The sequence below is a fragment of the Sminthopsis crassicaudata genome, chromosome 3, assembly GCF_048593235.1.
Source record: "Sminthopsis crassicaudata isolate SCR6 chromosome 3, ASM4859323v1, whole genome shotgun sequence".
NCBI lineage: Eukaryota > Metazoa > Chordata > Mammalia > Dasyuromorphia > Dasyuridae > Sminthopsis > Sminthopsis crassicaudata.
The window spans coordinates 605896382-605920113 of NC_133619.1; the positions used below are offsets into that span (position 1 = coordinate 605896382).

Below are 23732 nucleotides of genomic sequence, written 5' to 3' on the forward strand. Positions count from 1 at the left end.
ATCTCGGTTGTATGACCTTGGGCAAGTCACTTCCTCATCTGTAAAAGGAGCTGTAGAAGTGGCAAAATCCATTGTATCTTTGCTAAGAAAACCCCAGATGGAGTCATAAAAAGTCAAGTGACTTTAGTCAACAACTTAAACTCCTATACTTAATAACATTCACAAATGGGAAGTAGTAAACAATCTGAACTATTAGCTAAGTGTGAACAAAACCCAGACAATGTATTTAGCCTTAGCTGCTAAAAGGATCACTTAGATATACTGGGAGCACAAATAAGTGCTCTGCCAAAATAACCTTTCTAGGTGTTGCAACGAAGGCTGCAAAGAGCTTCAGGTATTGGGCAGAGGAAGGAGATAGCTTCAAAATCTCATAACTCAAATTCTATTATTCACTTGAGCCCAGGGAAGAGGCAGCTGACGCCTGCATCCCTAATAACAACAGAGAAGAAAATGACTGTGAAGTAGCACTTTATATAGAAGTTTACAAACCATTTTGAATACATTCTCATTTTAGCCTCACAACAACCCTGTGAGGTAGGTAAGACTAGTTCATTGTTCCCATTTTACACCTGGAAATACAGTCTTGTCTGTGGTGTTCCAGCCTGGTAACTATCAGAGATAGGAAAAGTTTCCTAAAGACTGTATTTTTCCTAAAATAGCCGTACTCTGAAATATGAAAATACACAAACTTAAAAATGCATTTGAGTGTTAGATACAAGAGTAAAAATCCTTTATTTGTACAGTTCACTGATGGCAATTTACTTGACTCAATTTACAACCAAGTTCAACGTTTCCTGAAGTTTAAACAGCTGTTCCTCTTTCCAAATTCTGTTTGATTTCAGCTGTATACTTTCCATAGAATCTCTCTGCTTTCTTGTTGAATTTGGCGTTTCTTTCATTGATGTAGTCAATATCAGAGTCATCGTTATAAGGACGTCTCCGACTGTATTTTTCTCGTTTCTCAATTCTGAAAAACAAAGTATTAAAAATTAAGCTTGGTCTTCTGGAAAAACATGTTCCAAAATTTAGAAAAACATGTTCCCATGTAGAAAGTTTTCTGAACCGTAAAAAAATGAAAAGAGGTTTTTAAGTTCATAAAAATCTGAACTCTCCTCTATCTTGACCCCCAAACCTGTTCTTCATTCTCACCATAACCTACGGAATTTCCACCTCTCGTTCCTTCCCAGGCTTAATTATCTATACTGATTACTTTCCTCCCCCATCTTGAACTGCATCCTTCCCTGCCCCATTTTGCTTTCCCAGATCTGGATCATTCCTATGTACTGTCTTTGCTTCTACTTCTGTGCTGAAGCAAGCTGGAGAAATCATGAAATTGTGTGTAATGCACCAACTTACATACTTTTTTTTTTTTTTTTTTGCATCATCTTAATTCCCTATCCCCTGCTGACAGTAGCCATTTTCATCTTTCCTCACACACCCCATCCCACACCAGATGAGAACTGTGCTGCTTATTTCACTGACAAAACTCAGGCCTTTTATTGAGAGCTGCTTCCCCCTCCTCATCTACACAATATCTTTTCTACACTTCTCACTCAACTGTATGAACTTTAAGAACAGGTAGTTGTTTTTTCCTCCAGTGCTTAGGACATTGCCTAACTGACCGACTTCAAGGATTAACTACTCCAAACGCTATAACCCTCAAATTCTGATCCTAGCATAGAGAGAAAAAAAAACACCCTATGCTCAACACACTTTTCTCCTTTACTAGACATTAAGCTCCCTGAAGGCAGAGCCTCAATATCTGCACTTACATAGGAAGCCCTGGAAAATATCTCATTTAGGTGAATTTTCATTCCCAGATCCCTTGTGAGGACTTCTCAGCAACTACTTATATGTAGTAAAATAAGCAATACAAACAGTTCATCAATATAATAATATAATTATATATATCTATATCTATATCTATATCTATATCATATATATATATTATTCTATATATATTAAATATAAACATCAATATATCCACAATTCAGGTATAGCCCTCAAATGTACTGATATCTGGAAAGTAAAAAATAGTAATGACAATTCAGAACGTAATCCTTCACCGACTACAATAGTTTCAACAAAACTTCCCTTTGATTTTTAAAAATACTGCTGAAATCCAACTTCATAATACCTCATCTATTGCTGAAGTGTTCATAACGCTTCACAGAAATGACAAAATACAAATTATTATATGGGAGATTTGTATATGACATGCAAAGTCAAGAGATATAAAAATTAAGCACATCAGGTAGACTACAGCAGGACTGTAGACAGGACAACAGTTTCATGGGAAAAAAAGGTACAGGAGGATTATGCTCTGCATTATTGGAATAAGTAACTGCCTCTATGAGATCAAAAATGTTTTGATGTAAAAAAATAAGACACTGTAAGGAACTAGAATAACTTTTGGAAGTCTGCATGAGAACAGCTCAAACCCAAGACTTGTGCTAGATACTTACTGTTTGTCTAGATCTATTACCATCCTATCAATTTCTTCTGTAGAAGGTACATGTGTTCCATGAAGAAGACTATTGGATGTTGGGTAGAATTCTTCTCCACTGCAAGAAATCAAAATTATAACATTATGAACATATATTTTGTCACAAATGCTGAGCTATGGGAATAAAATGATTTACTTTGAAATACTATATTTAGTATTAAATAGAATCCCCAAGAATATTAAACCTTGAAAGGACTTTAGAGACCATCTTGCCCAACTTTCCCACAGTTCCGACCTGTTCCTCATTTTACATGTGAGAAAATGGGATGTGTGACAAGTCACAAGATGGTGCCAGAATAGGGAACTAGAAGCCAGATCACAAAACCTAGAATCCCAGAGTTTGAAGGCCCCTCTCTGAAGTCAAGAAGTTGAATTCTTATCTAAAGCATCAATGTCTTCTACAACTTCCCAAGTAAGTGGTCACACAATCACCACTTGAACTCATACAGACAAGTGATGTTTGGCTGGCAGGTACCCAGAGCAGATACTGTGTGAGTAGGAGGGAAATGAAGGCTTATCAGGCATTAAACTATTAAAACTATCTCATTTGATCCTCAGAACAACATTAGGGAGTAAACATTACTATTATGAGTCAGAGAGAGAGAGTGAAGTGACTTGCCCATGGTCACACAGGTCTAAGGCTGGATATGAATTCAGACCTTGCTGATTGATTCCATGCCCAGTGCACTATTCTTCGTGTCACTTGGAGTGCAGAACACAAAAGAAATAGGCACGTTTCCACAGCCACCCAAGCTGCATAGACTGGCTAAAATCATCTCCAAAGGCCTAGATTCTAGCAGGGGCTGAATAACCACTTGTCAGTACACTGGAGAGGGGATTCCCCTTTAGACTAGAGCAGAGGTTCGAAACATGGCCAATAACAGTATATCTGTCTTTGGGGCTAAGCAGAATAGCACCTGAGTGATCTGATACAGTGCTCTCAGGGTTAAAGAGATGTTTATGCTAGGAGAGTATCTCTCACTCTGAAGGGCCCAGCATAATCCTGTATTTTGCCTTGTAAATCAAATTGTTTTTGACAGCTATAAGTATATTCTGACCCAAACGAAAAATTGACACCTCCAGACTAGAAGGGAAGGAGATTGACGCCTTACCATCTGGTGAGACATGTTATGAGAAACATCGTTTTCTTTGTTTTTGTGCTGGGGTAGATTTCTAAGAATAGATTGTACCTCCTGAGACCCAGCAGATGGGTTAAAGAGGAAAAAGGGAAGGGGGGGGGGGGGGGGAAGTTTGAGATTAGGGTCTATATAATCTGCTTTGCTGAACACATAGACACCCACACCCACACTCTCCTCCCACCCCTAATATCCTCTGTTGACGCTACTGTTGGTGTTTTGGGGAGTGTCCTTTCTAATAAACTTTCCTTTTTACTATACTTATCCTGAAGCCCTGGAATTTATTGGGAAGGGTCTTCACCCCACACCCACTCCTCATGCTAGTAAAAGCCAGACTCCAGATATGATCCTTTCCTTGGTCCACACTATTCTCCAGCCTGAAATCTCCATCCTCCTCACCACTATGTTGGCCTTCTTGTTTTACTACAATCTTCCCAAAGATCATACATGTTGTCAGCCTCCATCTAAAATGCAAACACTCTACTACATAGTTTTGAGATAGATGGTACTTAAGATGATTGCTCCAGGGATGATGGAGATACACAGTGCTAGGAACAGCACAGACCTTAGTGATGTAGTAAATGGTGTTTATTTTAGGAGAGGAAACAAAGGCTGATTGATTGGGTCTTAGTACTTACTATTATTACTATTACTTACTATATTACTATGATTATTGGGTCTTAGTACTTACTATTTTTCTCTCAGTTTTTCATATGCTTCCATATCAGGTTTGATCTGCTTGGTTAACCGGTGATACTGGCGTAACTGAGCAGCTGCATAATCTTTAAAATAAAATGGGAAATTGTTTGGTTATGGAGACATTCTGAAGGCAGAAATAGGTGCTGTGGAAAAATCTACAGAGAAATGCCCTTTGGTTGGATGTAAGAAAAAAGCTTTCTGCTTGGGGAGGTGAGAAGGCAGGGTTCTCTGCTATTAGAAGTCTTCAAGCAAAGGCTATTTCAAGCACAGGCCTGGCCCATGATATGTGCAGAACACTTTTTGACTTACTTCTTAGATGACTCCTAGTGTTAGGTACACTGAAGAGGTTTTTTCAGATGTAAGTTTGGCTAGCTGGATTCTAAGATCCATTCCAGGCCCAGAGAAGAAAGGGGGTAGATGGGGAGAAAGGATAGTTTGGTTTTCAAAAATACTACAAACAGCAGAGAAGTTACATGAGATAAACCATTATTCTGCTCCAACCACAGTGTGTCTCCTTGACTTACGGGCATTTTTGACAGTGGGCAGAATTACATTTTAGAACAAGGCTTTTCAATGATCTCAAATTCTTCTTACAATCAGACACCCATACACACATGTGTGAGTACAAGAGCCCATCTTTTTTAATAGCAATGTTCTTCTGGTTATCCCATCTGGCTATAATTCACACAACCACATCTGAAAAATCAAAATTGTGAGTGATTCAATGGCAAATGGAGAGACACAAACAGTACGTGGCATTTTACCAAAGGTGACCCATTAAAGGTAGTGAAGATGGCATCCCTGAAGAAAGAAGGGTCGGGTTGACAAGAGAAATGGGTAAGCTACATGGTGACAGCAAAGGACAGCTTCCATGCTGCACTGGCAACCCTGAAGTGAGAAGGGCTTTGATGGATGCCTTGAACAACCTGGTCAGATCTCTGATAAAGGACTTTAAAAGAGACCATGACTGGTGGGCATGAATGGATTATAAACCTCACAGGCATGAAGCACTCCAGGATGAGAATCTAGGGAAGCTCTTGTCAGTAAGAGTTCTTACTGATTTACTCTTTGAAGATCTAGTCCACTGAGGAGATGCCTCACTAGAATCACTGGATGTTTTAATATAGCAAATCTAGTCAATGAAAAGGATTTACCTGAAAAGCCCAGATCTGGGTTCTTCCTCTTCTTCTTTCTTTCCCATCTTTCTGCATCTTCAGCACTGATCTCCAGTAGTTTCACTCGTTCATAGTCTTCTCCCCTTGCAGCACATTCCTAAAAGATCAAGGTTTTTTTGTTTTGTTTTGTTTTGTTTTGTTTTTAAATAATTTAATAGTTGGGGGCAGCTAGGTGGCTGGTGGAGCACCAGCCCTGAATTCAGGAGGACCCAAGTTCAAATCTGATCTCAGACACTTAAAACACTTCCTAGCTGTGTGACCCTGGGCAAGTCACTTAACCCCAGCCTCAGAAAAAGAAAAAAAAAAATTAATAGTTGAATTTGTATCTTTGTGTGATGTTTTCAGCTACAAAAGGACTCACACAATTAACAATATTTGCCTCAGTTTCCTCATCTGTAAAATGAACTGGAAAAGGAAACTATAAACCAGTCCAGAATTTTTTGCCCAGAAAAGCCCAAATGGGACCACGAAGAGTTGAAAATGACTGAAAAAAATCTTTCTGATTCCAGTGTTCTAGTCACTATACTATATTGCCTCTTCATAGGGCAAATATCATCACCACATTCTGCAAAAGCCACCTGAAGCCCAAAGAGGTGAGCCAACATTACAGAGTTACCAAGTGATGGTGATGGGATTCAAACTTAGTTTTCCCAGAGGTTTAATCACTACCTTTTCATGTCTCCCCTGAGCTCCAGTCCCACATCAACAACTGTTTGCTGGACATTTTAAAGTTTTTTAGGGCCTAAAAATTCAACACACCCAAACCACAGCTTATTCCCTTCCCACCTCCCAAGCCCACTCTATTTCTTTATTTTCCTTTTATTGTTTGGAAAACCTCCATTCTTTGTCACCCACTTTTATAACATCCACATCACTTTTGACTTTTCACTCTTCTTCATACCACATATATTACCAGATCTTGTTATCTGACCTTTTCTCACATCCATCCCCAGTTTACTACTCAAACAATCACAATCACCTCTTCAAGCCTGTCCCCATTCCAATACATCCTCCACAGACCCACCAAAGTGATTTTCCTAAAGTAAGAGTCTGAATATCTGACTGCCTTCTTCCACTCTAAGTCTCTCCCACCTAAATATCTTACAATCCAATGACCCTGATCTGGAGTCCCAGTTTTTCTTTGTCTTGGGCATTAAGTCACTTCCATTCCCAGATCTAATGAATTCTCTCTGTAAAACCAGAGTTGGAGGGCATTTCCTTTAAATTACTTTTCAGTTCTAAATCTTATGATTTAATGACCTGAATTAAAAAACAAAATAATGACCCCAACACATTTTCACAGTGTTTTTTGTTTTTTTTTTGAACAGTAGGCAATGAATGTTTTAAAATTTGGGAATCAGCTTTAGAAAAAAGAAGCATGATTCCACACAAAATCACAGGTTTAGTGTTGCTATCACCTGTGAAGATGGAGCCATCTTCTTTTACTGCTGAAGAAACTGAGGCTCAAAGAGGTTGTGACTCAACCTCTCAAAGAAGCTCATCTCCAAGACTTTTCCATGGTTCCACATTCTCCCACTCTGAAGTAAGGACAGTGGGACTTACCTTCTTCTTTTCTTCAACCTGTAGCTCCCATTCCAAACGAGCCTTCTTAGCCTCCCAGTTGGCTGGCAGCTTGAGCCTTTTATCTTCCTCCACAACTTCCTGATGATTTAATTTTCGGGCCTCATTCTAAAAATATGAGGAGAATGTGTCACCACCACAGAAAACTAGCCTGGATAAATAGCTGGAAGATGAAAAAATTAGAACTAAACACAACAATGTGAGGCAAGAGTCTCAGGGCCAAGGACCCCTCTGAAGATTCTCCCAGTCTCTCATTCATTGTAAAAATGAGGGCAAGTTTTAGATGTAGGTATCTTTTCAAATAAATTTACCAAATGATTACAAAGGGCTAGACACATGAGAAATGGGAGAGAAAAATAGAAATAGACACAGCATCAATTTAGTGGAAAGAAGAGATTCAGAACAGGAAGAGGATTTAAGAGGTCATATTGTTCAAATACCTTCATTTCACATTTCAGATAAAACAGGCTTAGAAAGAATGATTTGCTTAAGAGTCACAAAAAAAGAGACTTGTTTAAGGTCACAAAAGTACTAAGAAGCTGAGCTAGGAATTAACTGGACACAGAATCAGGTGAGCTATGTGAATTCCACTTCAATATTAGTTATGTGTTTCTAGGCAATTTATCTCATGTTTATCCCAGTTTTTTTCACCTAAAAAATGGGTATATTTCACATTATTAATCTTATAGAATACTGGAGAAGAAAATGCTTTGTAAATGTAGAAAATAAGACAACAGTTCAAAGCATATGAACAGTTCTCAAAAGAACTGCACACTCTTAACCACATGGAATGTTCTAGATCACTAAAATTAGTAAGAGAAATGAATATTCAAACTCAGTGAATATTCTCTTTACTCTCAAGAGTACATGCAATGACCAGCCATCCTGCCAATGACCTGACATCTTTCCTGTTAGTAATCTTGATTTCATCCTTGATTCTTCAATCTTAGTATGTTGTGAAAATAGCAATAAGACTGGGCAGATGGTTGGCTAGTTCCACAATATTTCTGAAATGTATATCCTCCTCTCCTCCCACAGCAATCTCCTCATTCTAACCAACAAGCTCTTTCTCCTAGACAACTCCAAAAGCTTTTTCTTTGGTCTCCTTGCCTCGAGCTTCTCCTAACTCCATCATCCATAAAGCCACTAAAATGATTTTCCTATTGTGAAAGTCTCTATCTCAGCCCCTTTTCTAAACAGACCTCAGTGGTTGGCTGCTTATTACCCAGGATCAAATTGAATCTCCCCTGTTTGACATTTAATTCTCTTAACAAGCCAGGCCCCTTTTACTTCTCTATTCTTGTTACATAGCATCTCTCCCCTGCAATCTAGGCCTAGCCATACTGACTGTTTGACATATTGCTGTTCCACATGCAATACTCCATGTCCTATCCCCATACCTAATGCAAGATACACTGACCTCTGTCTTTTGACATCTTTTGTTGTTACTGTTTATCCTTTGTTCCTCAAGAAGATCATGATAGCAGGGAGGTGAACTCGATTGAAGTGAGGTCCAGCTAAGCAGTCACCAGCCTCTCTCTCCCTTTGGAGCCAAGTGGGTCCAGTGGCCATATACAATGGTTTCTTTTAAAGCTCAGCTCATGCAACACCTTCTATATGATGTCCTTCCCAATTCCCCTAATTACTAATATCTTCCACGAAAATGTAAGTTCCTTGAAGGTAGGGATGGAACATTCTTCTTTGTATCTTAGTACTTAGCAGTGTAGGCCCATAGCCAGCACTTAATGAATGACTGATTACTCTCTTGAATTGATGAGCCCTTTCTCTCCATTCTAAGTGAGGGCACAGTTCACTATGGTTACCTTTTGTTTCCTGACTGGTTTCTTTGCAAACAGGATCTCCCCTCTCTAAGTCATCCCCCAGAGAGCACTCAGCTGTTGTCTCAAAGTGACCATGGGGTTAGGGGGGTGACCATGTCAGCCCCCCTTTTTTCAGTAAATTTCGGCAGTATACAGATTATGGCAAAGCTCAAACACAGACTTTTATGACAGCATCAAATGACCTTTCCAACCTTATCTAATCCCCTGTTTTCATGCTCTTAAATAAACAGCTTTCTCACCGTTCTTCAAACATAGTATTGCTTCATCCACTCTGGGCATATGCATTGGCTGTCCCCACCACACCACAACTTCTTAGAATTCCTAGTTTCCTTCAAAGATCAGTTCAAAATGTTATTTACATAAGACCTTTCCTAATCCCCTGCCCCTCCCTCCCCATTACTGCTTCCCATCAACCAAAAAAGTTCTTGTATCAAGTTGGTTTCTGTGTCCACGATTCTCTCACACAGAAAGTTAACTCTGAAGTTTAGAACTTCCTATGGGATTACCTCTATTTTCGAATCTCTAGCACCTCTAACTCAACATGACCCAAATGATCCTGATCTTCTCCAACTTCCCTTTTAATATCAGTGATGATTCCCATTATTCTTTCAATCATCTGAAATCGAAACTTTGATATCACTACTGGAGACAAGTCCAATGCACTGAGAAAAACCAAAAAACAATTCACTTACAGTCAGATGACCTTGGACTGCAGTGCGGGCTCTGTCACTTACTATCCCTGTGACCTTAGTAAAGTCAATGAATTTTACTGGCCTTCAATAGCTTCATTTGAAAATGAGAAAATAGTTGCAGTACCCAGCTTAGGAAGTGTTGTAAAGAAAGTCCTGTAAAATTTCATTTGTGACAAATATGAGCTCTTGTTTTTCTGGGCTTCTTCCTTTTCTTTATCACCCTCTTTCAGTCAGTTGTCAAGTGCTATGGATTCTGCTTCCCCAAGACTTCTGCCTTTTGTTCTCTTCTATTCATTAGTGCTATTACCAGAATTCAGTTCCACTTGTCCTCTGCCCAGACAGACTGCTTTTTCTTTCTTATTTCACAGAAGCTCAATTAGAAGAGACCCAAGAGACATCTATCCAAACCATTCCTTAACAAGTATCTCAGCCAGATAAACCCCGCCCCCCCCAAGGGCCCATTCACACTTCTTTCCCATGCTCTTCCCTTCAGACAAACTAATCTGTTAGAAAGTCTCATCTATGTGCCTAAAAGCATTGTGCTAGATGCTAGAAACAGACAAATACAAATACTCTGCCATCAAGACACTTAAATTCTACTTTGTGGACAAAACAAATACAAAGTAAATACATACAAGGACATCTGAGGAGGGGAGAGTACATTAATCAATGGGAGGATTAGGAAGGTATTTACAGAAATCACAAATGAGCTGAATCTTAAGGAAAAATAAGGAGTCACTGTGTGAGGCCAAGATGAAGCACAGGGATCCATGTTTGTGCAATTTAAATCAACAGCGGCAGCAGATAAAAAAAAAAAAAGTTCAAGAAATAGCTAGCTAGTAAGCCAGATTCACTAGAACATCTAGTATGAACTGAATGATGTAAAAGAATGGAAAAGAAGATTGGAGTCAGACTGCAAAAGACCTTTAAACATCAGGGTTAAAAAAAATCCTATTTTATCTTAGAGGTAATGACTGTTTTGGCAGCTGCCTGGAGGACTAGAAAGAGCCTTTAAAGAGAAAGCCCACTGACAAGACTACTGGGATCATGCCCAGACCATCTGCTACTATCTTTCATTCACTAGGCTTAGAAGACACCCACAACTCTAGCTGGTGAAATTATTACTTTCCTTTGAGGCCCAACACAGATGCCAGGATGTCCAGAAATCTGTCAAAGACTGCCCCATGGGCTCTCTAAAGCTTGCTGCCTCTCTGACTGAAGCTCCACTTAATTACTTAGCCTGTAAAACCATTTGTTTGTTTATATTTAAGTTTTAAGCTCTTGGAGAACAGAGATGTATCATCTTTGTTTCCAAAACAGTAGGGGCCTGCCCCTGATCCTATTTCTGACACAAGGGCTCAGGTACAGTCACAACTTTGCAGGGCTTTGGGCAGCTCCCTAAAAATCTAAGCTGCAGAGAGATTGCAACCTGTTATCTTTGCATGTATTGACCAAAGTCCAAGACTGGAGCTGGTAGGCATTTAAGAGATGCTTAGTGAATTAAGCTGAATGGACAAAGGAGGGGGAAGTGTCTTCTTTCCCCATTAGATCTGAGTTCTGGTTACAGTACTGTCACAATGTAGCTGTGGGATCTAGAACACTTCTTTCATATGCTCTTCTATTGAGCCAAAATAATCTCAATTAAAAAGTCTCAGGGACTTGAGTTTCCTCATTTAAAGTGAGAGTATGAATTATATTATTTCTGTGGTCCTTGTACCCATGAAACACTATTCCAAGGTCCCAAATCTGATACTTGATGTTCCCAAGTTCCCCTCTCAAGATCTGACATATCATTTTGTGAGCTTTCTTCCAGCTCTGACATACTATTTACTAAGATCTCAAAAAGACTCAGTTGGCTTCCCACTGCCTTGAGAATACAAAACAATTTTCCTTCTTAGACTTCAAAATTCTTTCACAATGGGGCTTCAGCCTATCTTTCTAAAAAGCCGCCAATTCTACTTTCAAGCCCACTGGTTCTCCAGGCTCCTTCCCATACAATCAACTTGAATATCAGAGCCTTGGATCAGGCTTCCCCTCCCCGTTCTTTCCCCACTAAAATACACACTTCCTTCACCTTCATCTCTTAGTTTTGGGCAAAAAAAAAAAGATTTACACCTAAGTCTTATATTGTATTTACATTTAAGTCTGTTCAACTTTTTTTTTAAATTTAGAAATGCTTTTTAAAAGAAATGGCTTTTTTTAAAGGTCCTTTGTAAATGAGTATCAGATAAAGAATTTATTATAGATGTTCCCAGACATTCTAAATTCTTCAAAGCACAATTCAGCTGCCAATCAAACATCTAATTAAACATCTATCAAGTGCCATCAGAGACTTTTTCTAATTTCCTAGCACCTAGCACCTCTCCTCACACAAAATTTCTATTTTATATATTTCTTACTTACTTATACATGGTGCTTATTTTACAGGTACTTTTATCACTTCTTACAAAGGAAAGCAGCTGTCTTTATTAGCAAGATTATTTAAAATGAAGGAATGGATACTTTCTTTAAAAGTCAGTCCACATGCATTTATTAAACATTCATTAAATGCTCTATTAGATAGAGTAAAGAGAAGGGGACAACTTTCTTGAACTATCTGAGTCCTCTGATTCTTCTTTTGTACTCAGAAATCAACTGGGAAGGGAGCTATAGGAGAGACGATTTTGCTTTTAAACCGCTCTGCAGTACTACTTTTAGAAATCATATAGCAAAAAGAAATAGCAGGGGCAGCTAGGGGGCGCAGTGACGGAGCACCAGCTCCGAATTCAGGAGGACCCGAGTTCAAATCTGGTTTCAGACACTTAACACTTCCTAGCTGTGTGACCCTGGGCAAGTCACTTAACCCCAGCGGGGGGGGGGGGGGGGAAGAAGAAGAAGAAATGGCAAATACAAAACAAAATGTAGAAATTAACCAATCACCTTTAGCTAAAAAACAAAAACAAAACAAACAAACAAAAAAAAAACAAAAGTATGTCATTTAACCTGTTTCTTCATTTGTGAATGGGAGACAACAGGCACCTGACCTCTCAGGGTGGTTGGAGATCACCATTATTATGCATAATACTAACGTTAAAGGGCCATATAAATTCAGGCCATTATTACTAAATGCTTAATAAGAGAACAGATTTGGTCCGAACACCAACAAGTCCAGCCCCCTTCATCTGACAGCTGAGCAAGCTGAGGTTCCAAGAGGTTAAGCGCCTTGCCCGGGGTGACGCCAGTTTGGGGGGGAGGGCAGGGGAGGGGAGAGCATTGGAAGCCAGGTCTTCTTGACGTTAATACTCATGCCGGCCGCCTCTCCATTAATCACTTAACTATCTTTGTTAATATCAATTATGGCGAGCGTGCCTGTATCGCTTTACACATATCTCATACCTCAGAACAACCCCGCGATCTGCGTTTCATGAGCAAACCCATTTTGCAGAGGAGAAAACTGAGGCCGAGGGAAGAGCAGAAGTACTCGCGCTCCCCCGACTCCAGAGAGGATACAAGGCCGCCCCAGCTTCGCCGCTCCGGGGCCGCAGAGGCTCCGCGCCCCTCTCCCCGACTCCAAGGCCCGACTTACTCTTTTCATATGCAGCTCCCGAAACTTCCTCAGTCTCTCTTCTCGCTTCTGGGCGGCCAGCGCCTCGGCCGCGGTCAGGGGCCGCTCCTCCTCCTCCTCGTCCTCCAGGGTCTCTGGGCGAGTCTGCAACGCAGAAAGGACAGTCAGCCAGGCCCGGCTCCCCCGCACCGAGAGTCCCGCGCCCGTGGCCGTGGCCTCCCCACTGCCCCGGGCCTCCAGCCTCCCTACCGCCCCGGTCAGCACTCCCCCTACCTCAATCTCCAGTCCCGACGCCATCCCGGCGAATCTCTCAACTCCTCGGACAACTTCCGGGAAAAACAAGGAAATGACTTCTAAAACATCCGGTTTAAGGCTCTTCCGCCAGTGACGTATTTCCTGAGGCGAACGCGCCCCCCTCCCTCTCGAGACTCCGCCCGACCAAACCTAAACTAGAAAAGCGCCGGAGCTGGGAGGGGAAGCGTAGGGGACTCTGCGCAGGCGCAGAAGTAATTGATGAGCTGAGGGTGGATGGGAAAGGTTCCTTGTAAAGGTCTGTTGTCCCTCAGTTATACTCCTTCTCTGGGAGGAGGTTCCTTTTTTTTTTTTTAAATCCTTTTCTCTGTGAACAGGTTTCTTGGGAGGCTTCTGGAGCCTCTAGCCAGAGAGAAGGTAGAACCTCGAATCCTCTTCTTCCTGAATCCTGGCTCCTTTTATCCTCCCAGAGAATGGGTTTGTGGGAACTCCTACAGCCAATGAGTTAGCTTCTTTTAAAGGTGTGAATTCCTTCTAAGGTGTAATCCTTTCAGATTCTAAAGGTGTAAACTCCTTTTAAAGGTGTGAACTCTGAACTAGAGAATTGTTAAGCACCTTGCTAAATTAGACAACCGAGTTAACACCCAGTAATCCTCACAGTTCCTGTAGGGTAGGTGGTTTGCAGGGGATTGTTTGTAAGGGAAAGATGACGTATGTTAGAAAAAAAAAAAAAAAAAGCCAAAACCAGCTAACAAAAACAAGTCGCAGGATCATAGAATGCCAGAGTTGGGTGGGATCTCATACGTCATAATTTTTTAAAACATTAGTTAAGCAATCATTGTGGTTTGTATATTGTATCTTTCATTAGATTATAAATTCCTTGAGGATGGGAGTTATTTTTTTTTTACTTTTTTGCATCCTTTTTTTGTATCACTGTAACTAAGTGCCTGACACATAGTAGGCGCTTAATTTAGGATGTGCCCAGAAGCATCTGTGGGCAAAGCCAAAGAGAGCAGCCCAAGCCGCAGAGTCTCCACACTCTGTTACCTCTCAGCTTCCCAGGCTGTCTTCAGCGCACAATCACCTGCAACAAAAGAAATCATGCGCGGAGGCTCCTTTGGCTTTCATTTTGGCTTTACAGCCTTTTCAAACTGAAGAATTTACCATCAAGTGCGCAGCTGCTGATCTCGTTGCCATGTTCGTCCTCACTGAAAGGGTTTGACAAAGGGACTGAAAACATGAAGCTAAGTGTGGGAGCAGCTCGCACTCTGGTTTATCCCGCTGGTGGCTGGGACAGCACAAGAGCATCATTTGTGGTCCAGAGCCCAGAAAGCACGGCATCGTGAAACTGACATACGATACTGATGAATTTGGCTGACGCTATCAAACCCCCTAGTCAGATCAGAATATGTACAGACTTCCGTCTTCTCCTGGATTGTTGGACAATAAGCACCGTATGGACTATTCCTCCACTCCTGAAACCAGTTAGGAATCTCTCTCCTGGTTCTCAGGTAGAGATGAAGGATCAGTCCATTAAGGGGGATTCTGGCAAAAATCTTGCTAACAATGACTAAGAGAAACCCCCCCCAACTGTCACAGGACAATGGATTCCCCCTTTACCTTTTAAAGAGATGGACAGTGGGGGCATCTTTGAACTCTTGAGGCATAACCTCCTCTTGCTATGTAATCTAGAAAATTTCAGTCAGCTTTTGAATGACCAATAACCCCCCTCTTCCCTCCCCCCACATATTTTATAAACCTCAGCTGGGATAGAATCAGTACCAACTGCTTTGCCACATGAAAGTAGCCTAACGGCATTCAAAGGCTCTTTTTCAATTGGAATTTCAACTAGGGAAGAATTAATTTCAACCTGAGGTAAATAGTCAGTGCTTTAGCATTGATTGATGGCAATCTGTGGAGAACACTATGGAAGTATTCAGTCTGTTTCTCTAGGATCATGTCCTTATACACTGAATAGTTAAAATGCATCATAGATCTTTGGCACATAGATAACCTGAGGACATCATAAAGCACTTTGGATTGTTATTATCAGCATAAAACTGAATTCCATTTGCCTTTTTGCTGAGCCAAGAATGATACATCTCTCTATTTTGCTTTTTTTTTTTTTGATATGTGAACTATTTTATATTTTATTCTAGTCATAGAAATAAATTTGAAACAGAAAAGAGGTTTAGTTTTTACTCTCCAACTTTTCCTGAAGTTTAACATCAGTAAGTGGGAATTAATATTTCAATGATTCTTTTATTTATTTATTTTTATTGAAGTTTTTTTAATTTTCAAAATATATGCAAGGATAATTTTTTCAACATTGACCCTTGAAAAAAACCTTGTGTTCCAATTTTCCCCTCCTTCCCCCCACTCTCTCCCCTAGATCCCCTAGTCTAATATCTGTTCAATCCAAAATAGGCATACATATTTATACAATTATCTTGTGCATAAGAAAAATCAGATTAAAAAAGGAGAAAGAAAAAAAAATTGAAACAAACCACAACAAAAAGAGTGGAATACTATGTTTTAATCTACCCTCAGTTGATTCTTTAGGGTTCTCTAAGTATACCATTATATCATCTGCAAAGAGTAATAATTTGGTTTCCTCATTACCTACTCTGGTTCATTTAATCTCTTTTTCTTCTCTTATTGTCAAAGCTAACATTCCTAATACAATATTGAATAATAATGGTGATAACGGGCAACCTTGTTTCACCCCTGATCTTATTGGGAATGGTTCTAGTTTGTTCTCATTACATATGATTTTAAATAGATGCTACTAATCATTTTAAGAAAAAAAATCCATTTATTCCTATATACTCTAGTGTTGTTGGATTTTATCAAATGCTTTTTCTGCATCTGTTGAGATAATCATATGATTTTTGTTAGTTTGGTTATTGATCTAGTCAATTATATTAATAGTTTTCCTAATATTGAACAGCCCTGTATTCCTGGTATAAATCCTACTTGGTCATGATATATTATCCTGGGGATAACTTTCTGTAATCTCTTTGCTAATATTTTATTTAAGATTTTTGCATCAATATTCATTAGGGAAATTGGTCTATAATTTTCTTTCTCTGTTTTCATCCTACCTGGTTTAGGTATCAGCACCATATCTGTATCATTAAAAGAATTTGGTAGGACTCCTTTCCCTATTTTTTCAAATAGTTTGCATAGTATTGGAATTAATTGTTCTTTAAATGTTAGGTAGAATTCACATGTAAATCCATCTGGCCCCAGAGATTTTTCTAGGAATAAATTCTATTTACTTCCTTAACTTCTTTCTTATTTATTTTGTGGTTTGATTTGCCTAGTTCTGAAAGAACAAGGTTGAGATCCCTCACTAATATAGTTTTGCTGTCTATTTCTTCTTGCATCTCTCTTAGCTTCTTCTCTAGGAATCTGGATTCTATACCAATTGATGCATATATGTTTACTATTGATATTACTTCATTATCTATGGTACCCTTTACCAAGATATAATTTCCTTCTTTATCTCTTTTAATTAGATCTATTTTTGCTTTTTCTTGATCTGAGATCAGGATTGCTACCCCTGCATTTTTTTTACTTCACCTGAAGCATAATAGATCTTGCTCTAGCCTTTCACCTTCACTCTGTATGTATCACTCTGCTTTAATTGTGTTTCTTGTTAACAGCATATTGTGGGATTCTGACTTTTGATCTAGTCTGCTATCAGCTTCTGTTTTATGGGAGAGTGCATCCCATTCACATTCACAGTTAAAATAACTAATTTGTACTTCCTGCCATCTTATTTACCCCAAGTTATGCTTTTCTCTTTCTTTTCCCCCTTTCTCTCCTCTCCAGTATTTTGCTTCTGATGACCACCTCCCTCAAACAGCCCTTCCCCTTTATAGTTCTTCCCCCTTTCTTATACCTTTCCCCTACTACTTCTGTTTTCCCTTCTATTAGACCTCCCCATTTTCTTTCCCCTTTCCCTTCCCACTTCCCTATAAAGTGAGAGAAGTTTCTTTGTGAAACCAAATATGTCAGATATTCTCTCTTTGAGCCAAATCTGATGAGAGTACGATTCACACCATGTTCACCCCTCTCTCTTTTTCCTCTCAATTATAATAGGTCTTTTTTTCCTTTTTATGAGATGTAATTTCCCTCATTTTACCTCCATTTTCCACTTTCTCTCATACAATCCCCTTTTCACCTCCATTTTCTTTTTCATATTATCACAATAAAATCAAATGATACTCTCACTTTCTAAGTATAACCATAGCCCAGATATAGTTCTCAAGAGTTCTTTCCTTTTTACCTTTTTATGCTTCTCTTGAGTTCTGTATTTGGAGATCAAATTTTTTGTTCAGCTCTGGCCTTTTCATCAGAAATAAATGAAATCTCACCTGTATCATTGAATGTCCACCTTCTTTCCTGAAAGATAATGCTCAATTTAGCTGGGTAATTAATTCTTGGCTGCAATCCAAGTTCCTTTGCCTTTCCTATATCAGATTCTAGAACCTTCCGATTCTTTAAGGTGAAAGCTGCTAGGTCCTGGGTAATCCTAATTGTAGCTCCTTGATATTTGAATTGTTTTTTTTTTTTTGGCTTCCTGCAATATTTTTTCCTTGATATGACAGTTCTGAAATTTTGCTATGATATTCTTTGGAGTTTTCATTTTGGGCTCTCTTTCAGGAAGTAATCAGTGAATTCTTCCAATGGCTACTTTACTTTCTAATTCTATGATATCAGGGCAGTTTTCCTTGATGACTTCCTGAAAGATGATGCCTAGGTTCCCTTTTTTTTTCATCATGGTTTTCAGGAAGTCCAATAATCCTTAGATAGTCTCTCCTAGATCTATTTTCCAGGTCAGTTTTTCCAATGAGCTGTTTCACATTTTCTTCTATTTTTTAATTTTTTGGTTTTGACTGATTCTTGAAGTCTCATTGAGTCATTCACTTCCATTTTTTCAATTCTAAATTCCAATTTTTAATGTATTATTTTCTTCAGTTACTTTTTGTTAAATTCCTTTTGGAATTTGGGCAATTGAATTTTAAATGAGTTGTTTTGTTCATTTCATTTCCCCCCCCCCCCCATTTTATAAATTCTGTTTTTCAATGAATTTGGTTTCTTTTTCATATCTATTTTTTAATGAGTTAAATGCTTTTTCTATTTCATCAAATCTATTTTGTAGGGAGGTATATGCTTTTCCATTTCACTAAATCTATTTTGTAAGGAGTTTTCTTCAGATAATTTCTGTTTTTTCCTTTTCCATTCCTCTTGCAAAGATCTCATTTCCTTTCCCCATTTTCTTCTAACTCTCTTTTAATATCCTTTTTGAATTCTTCCAAGAGAACCTTGTGAAATGGAGACTAGCTTGTACCACCCTTTAGGGCTTCATCTATAGCTGATTTACCTATAGGAACCTCCGGATTTGAGGTCTGTTCTTCTCTTTCTTCATAAAAGCTGTCTATAGTCAGAGTTCTTTTTGTTTTTTTGCTCATTTTTTAAATGGTTGAGGTCTGTCTGATCTTAAGGCAAATGAGTGACAGCTGCTTTAGTTTGCCCTGAGGCAGTTCTGCTGACTGATTTCCAGTGCTGGATAATTGCATTCAGTCTGCATTCTCCTGGGGCTCAGTGGCTTACAGTTTGCCTTTTGTATTAGCCCTGGGTGTCTCGAAGAAGCAAATATGCTATACCACCAGCTTGCAATCAGGACAGAATATCCTAAGAACCTCACAAGAGATTTCCCCTTGCACCTGCCCCAGCTCTCATTGGAGCTGCCTGTGCTGCAGTCCAGGCTCAGCACCCTCTTCTCCTGCTCCATTGAAACAGATCTTTCCTGAACTTCTTCCAAAGTATCTTCTGGAAATTTGTTATACTCCAAATATTTGTGGGTTCTTCACTCCAAAACTAGGTCAGAGGCTTAATCTACTATTGATCTGACAGGAAGTCAGAGGAGATCAGATACAGCTGTATCTACTCTCTGCCATCTTGGCTCTGCCCCTGGATTTTACTTTTGATGGAATTAAAGAAAACCAAGAAAACATAGGTACTCCATCAGCCAGCACCATTTCATCCGTATGTGGAACCATCAATTACATTAAAAGGTGTTTTGAATGCTGTGGATAAGTTTGCTTACCTTGGCAGTATACTTTCTAGGGATTTATACATTGATACTGAGGTTGATACATGCACTGCCAGATCTAGTTTAGTATTTGGGAAGCTCTGAGGGAAAGTGTGGGAGAGAAATATTAGACTGACTACCAAACTGAAGGTCTACAGAACTATTATACCGACCTCATGGTTGTATGGCTTTGAAAACTGAACAGTATACCAGCACCATGTCAGGAAACTGAGTCGCTTCCATCTGAATTGTCTCAGGAGGATTCTGAAGATCACCTGGCAAGATAAGATAACCAGACACTGAGGTCATTTCTTCAACTAAAGTGCCAAGTATCCAAACTCTACTGCAAAGGGCACAACTCTGTTGGACTGGTCATATTGTTTGAATGCCAAATGCACACTTATCAAAAGACTATTTTATGGAGAACTAATACAGGGCAAGCATTCAAGCAGTTAGAAAAGTCAGAAAAAATAAAAGGACACCTTCAAGGTCTCTCTTAAGAATTTTAGAAATGATAGCACAACATTGGAGACACTGGCACAGGATTGCCTAGCATGGCATGTTTTCATTAGAGAAGTTGCTGTGCTTCATAAGCAAATTGCAACAGCTCAAAAGAAATGTAAGTTGCACAAAATTTTAAAATCCACCCCAAATGTTCATAGAAATTATTTGTGCTTGATCTGTGGCACTTGTATGGAGCTCATCAGCCATGTGATATCATTTGAGTCTTCTTCTAGAATGAAGGACAACAACCAAGTAACTCTAAGCAGAGAATATAAAGTGATATGGACCCATCCTTGACCTAATCAAGGCACTCATCAACTAGGACAGATTGTTAGAACATCGAATGTTAGCTCCAGGAAGAAGCTCTAGAATCATGTCAGAGCTGGAAGATATATAGAAAATAGAAGAGTTGAAAGGGACCATAGGGTTTATTTAATTGAATCCTCTCATTTTATAGTCACTGAGGATATAATATTGCCTATAATTTATTAGTAAATAAGTCAAACAAGATTTGGATCTAGGTCTTCCTGAACTCAAACCATAAACTCTTTCCACATTTCATAATTTTATGCTTCCTTGATTTAGTCTAGTCTTATTGATTGTTGAAGTTTTTTTAAATTAATTTTGTTCAACTAGCATTTTTTAAGATGGTATGAGTAGTGCAAAGATTTACAGAAGACAAAATTCTGCCTTCAAAAACTTTTCAGTTTAGTCATAGAAAATAATGGAAAGACAAAAATAGAAAACACAGTATTACAATGAAAACTCAGTCCTGGTTACATACACAGGAGACCCATGTGTAAGTTCAGTGGGCTGCTGCCAGGCATGTGCTTTCTATCTCAGAGCATGAATAAAAGATTTCTTTCAGCTTTTCTCTCAAGTGAGAGATACAAGTATAATAAGTGTGATCACTTCCTTCATCAGAAGTTCCCAAGTGCAAGTCAATAGCAGTTGTGAATCTTGCCCAAACATGATCAGTAACATTATGTAAAGCCTGTGACATCATTCCTATTGGAATTGTACGCACATATTGGAAATAGCACATGTTGACTTTCCTGAGCTTTTTGTTTTGATCTCAGGCTACTTGTTAGGTTCAACAGTATGATAGAAAGGTTTAAGATGTGGAATTTCTTTATTGTATGGCAAGGGACAGTTCTAGACTTTTCTGATTCTTGTCGATGCTAAATTTTTCTTTAGTAGGAAATTGAGTAGACTCTCAATTTTATTTGTCCTTAGGATATAAAAGAATGATATAGAAAGAATCTTGTGTTTTGAGCCTCTAACTTGGGACTCAGGGAGCAATCTGTTGTTCTTCCAGCAGGTGAGGAGGGGCTATTTCTCTGTATCTCACTTTTTCTTTGGCAGCCATGGTTGGTAATCTGGAGTCAAGGAAAGAAACAGAAGAGGAAGCTAGGAACTTAAAATCCTGCCTGCCCTTCTTCCCCTACCCTTCTTCAAGGGAGACTTTCCTTCGTGCCTGGAGGGAAAGCAGGAAGTTAGGAGGGAAGCTGGAGATGTATGTAACAGACTAGAAGTATATCTATGTTCTTCCTTAAATATTATTAGTCAAGGGGAATATGATCAGGTCCAGGCTAACTTATGAATTCTCTTATTGAAGAGAATGGAACCCTAAGCTATCTATCCAAAGCTTGACTTTTTCTCCACCAAATACCAGTTTGATAATGAACACACATAGAGATTAGCCAAAAACAAACAAACAAAAACAAACAAACAAACAAAAACCTTAATCCAAGTCAACAGCAAACCAAAAATCAGAGAAGGTACCAAGAGAAGTATACTAGATAATGCAGAATAAAGGAGCTCTCTCATTGGGAATGAGATAAGTCAGCTCAACTAATAGAGTCCTGGGTTTCATTCAAAGGCAAAACTCCCCAAGTTTCTAGTATAGAAGGCTAGGGATAGGGACATAATGAAAACTCTTGGCTTTCTTTATGTTTTCCAGGATCTGTAACTTGAAGTAGAATTAGCCTCTTCCATCTTCCCTCTCAAAGCTGGAAGTCAAAAATATTTGAAGCAATCCAATGCTTGTAGAGCCTCAACATGATTGAAGACAGTTAGAACCTCCTTACTCTTTTTTTGTAGGCATTTATTAAACACCTACTATATGCCAGGTACTGTGATAAGTGCTCAGGATACAAAGAAAGTCAAATACAATCAAATCCTACCCTCAAGGGGCTCACAATTTAATAAAGAAGAAAATATGACCCACATAGCTATATGTAAATAAAACATTGACATATTGGCTACTCACAATCCTATATTACAGTGCAAAAAAAAAGCTTTAAAAATGTGGAAACATGTTGTAACCTTAAAACTTAGTTGTAAAAGGGTAAATTGCATGCCATCTCTATTATCTCATCTAAATATTAAATATGTTCAGCAAACCTCCAGAAGATGAACTTATATGCCAATAATTTTAACCAATCAGAAAAGCAATAATTTATCTGCACAATATCTATAGGAAATTTTGTTTTTAAATTTCATTTCTTAATTAATATATGCACATTTATTTTTTTACATATTTCCACAAATCATGTTGGGAGAGAAAAATCAGAACAAAAGAAGAAAACCACAAGAAACAAAAAATCAGAAAAAAAGGTGAAAATAGTATGTTTCAACATACATTCAGTCTTCATAGTTCCCTCTCTAGATGTGAATGGAATTTTCTATCCCAAGTCTATTAACATTGCCTTGGATCACTGAATTGATGGAAAGAGTAGTAGGAGTGAAGACCATATAGAGTCAAGAGATTTTTGGTCACTATTGATCGGAGAAATGCAAATTAAGATAACTCTGAGCTATTATTACATACCTCTCACAGGAAAAGATAATGAATGTTGGAGGGGATGTGGAAAAACTAGTACAGTATTGTTTTTTTATTATTATAGTTTTAGTTACAAAATATATGCATGTGTAATTTTTCAACATTGAACCTTGAAAAACCTTCTGTTCCAACTTTCCCCCTCCTTCCTCTCACCCCCTTCCCTAGATGGCAGGAAGCCCAATACATGTTAAATGTGTTAAAGTATGTATTAAATCCAATATGTGTATACATATTTATACAGTTATCTTGCTGCATAAGGAAAATTGGATCTAGAAAGAAAGAAAAAAACCTGAGAAGGAAAACAAAAATGCAAGCAAACATCAACAGAAAGAACACTAATACAATGTTGATGGAGTTGTGAACTGATTCAACAGTTCTGGAGAGTAGTTTAGAACTATGTCCAAAAGGCTATCAAATTGTGCATACCCTTTGATCCAGCAGTGTCTCTACTGGGCCTGTATCCCAAAGAGATCATAAAGGAGGGAAAGAGACCTACATGTGCAACAGTGTTTGAGGCAGCCCTTTTTGTAATGCCAAGAAACTGAAAACTGAGTGGATGTCCATCAGTTGGGGAATGGCTGAATAAGTTATGGTATATGAATGTCATGGAATATTATTGTTCTGTAAGAAATAACCAACAGGATGATTTCAGAGAGGCCTGGAGAGACTTACATGAACTGATGCTAAGTGAACTGAGAAGAACCAGAAAACACCATTGTACTTGGCAACAACAATATTATGTGATGACCAATTCTGATGGATATGTCTCTTGCAAACAGTGAGGTGATTCAGATCAGTTTTAATGGTCTTGTGATGAAGAAAACCATGTGCACTCAGAGAGAGGACTGGGGGAA

The 23732-nt window shown here is 38.8% G+C and overlaps 1 protein-coding gene across 1 annotated transcript; it reads right to left on the bottom strand.

The window, feature by feature from the left end:
- Positions 1 to 451: 451 nt before the first annotated feature.
- On the bottom strand, positions 452 to 13854 carry SYF2 (SYF2 pre-mRNA splicing factor). Its single transcript, XM_074305804.1, has 7 exons — positions 13448 to 13854; positions 13196 to 13318; positions 7080 to 7205; positions 5496 to 5613; positions 4334 to 4424; positions 2466 to 2564; positions 452 to 967 (listed from the first exon to the last, which is right to left on the bottom strand). Exons 1-7 carry the CDS (start codon positions 13469 to 13471, stop codon positions 802 to 804), a joined length of 747 nt encoding a protein of 248 aa, XP_074161905.1. The 5' UTR covers positions 13472 to 13854; the 3' UTR covers positions 452 to 801.
- Between the last annotated feature and the right edge of the window lie 9878 nt (positions 13855 to 23732).

Bases quoted from the DNA above. Each gene is read 5' to 3' on its own strand.
- SYF2 (XM_074305804.1), bottom strand. From the start codon at position 13,471: ATGGCGTCGGGACTGGAGATTGAG. The intron at 5,614-7,079 runs GTAAGTCCCACT...TTGATCTTTTAG, and splicing joins AGGTTGAAGAAAAGAAGAAG to GAATGTGCTGCAAGGGGAGA. The intron at 4,425-5,495 runs GTAAATCCTTTT...TTTATTTTAAAG, and splicing joins CCCAGATCTGGGCTTTTCAG to ATTATGCAGCTGCTCAGTTA.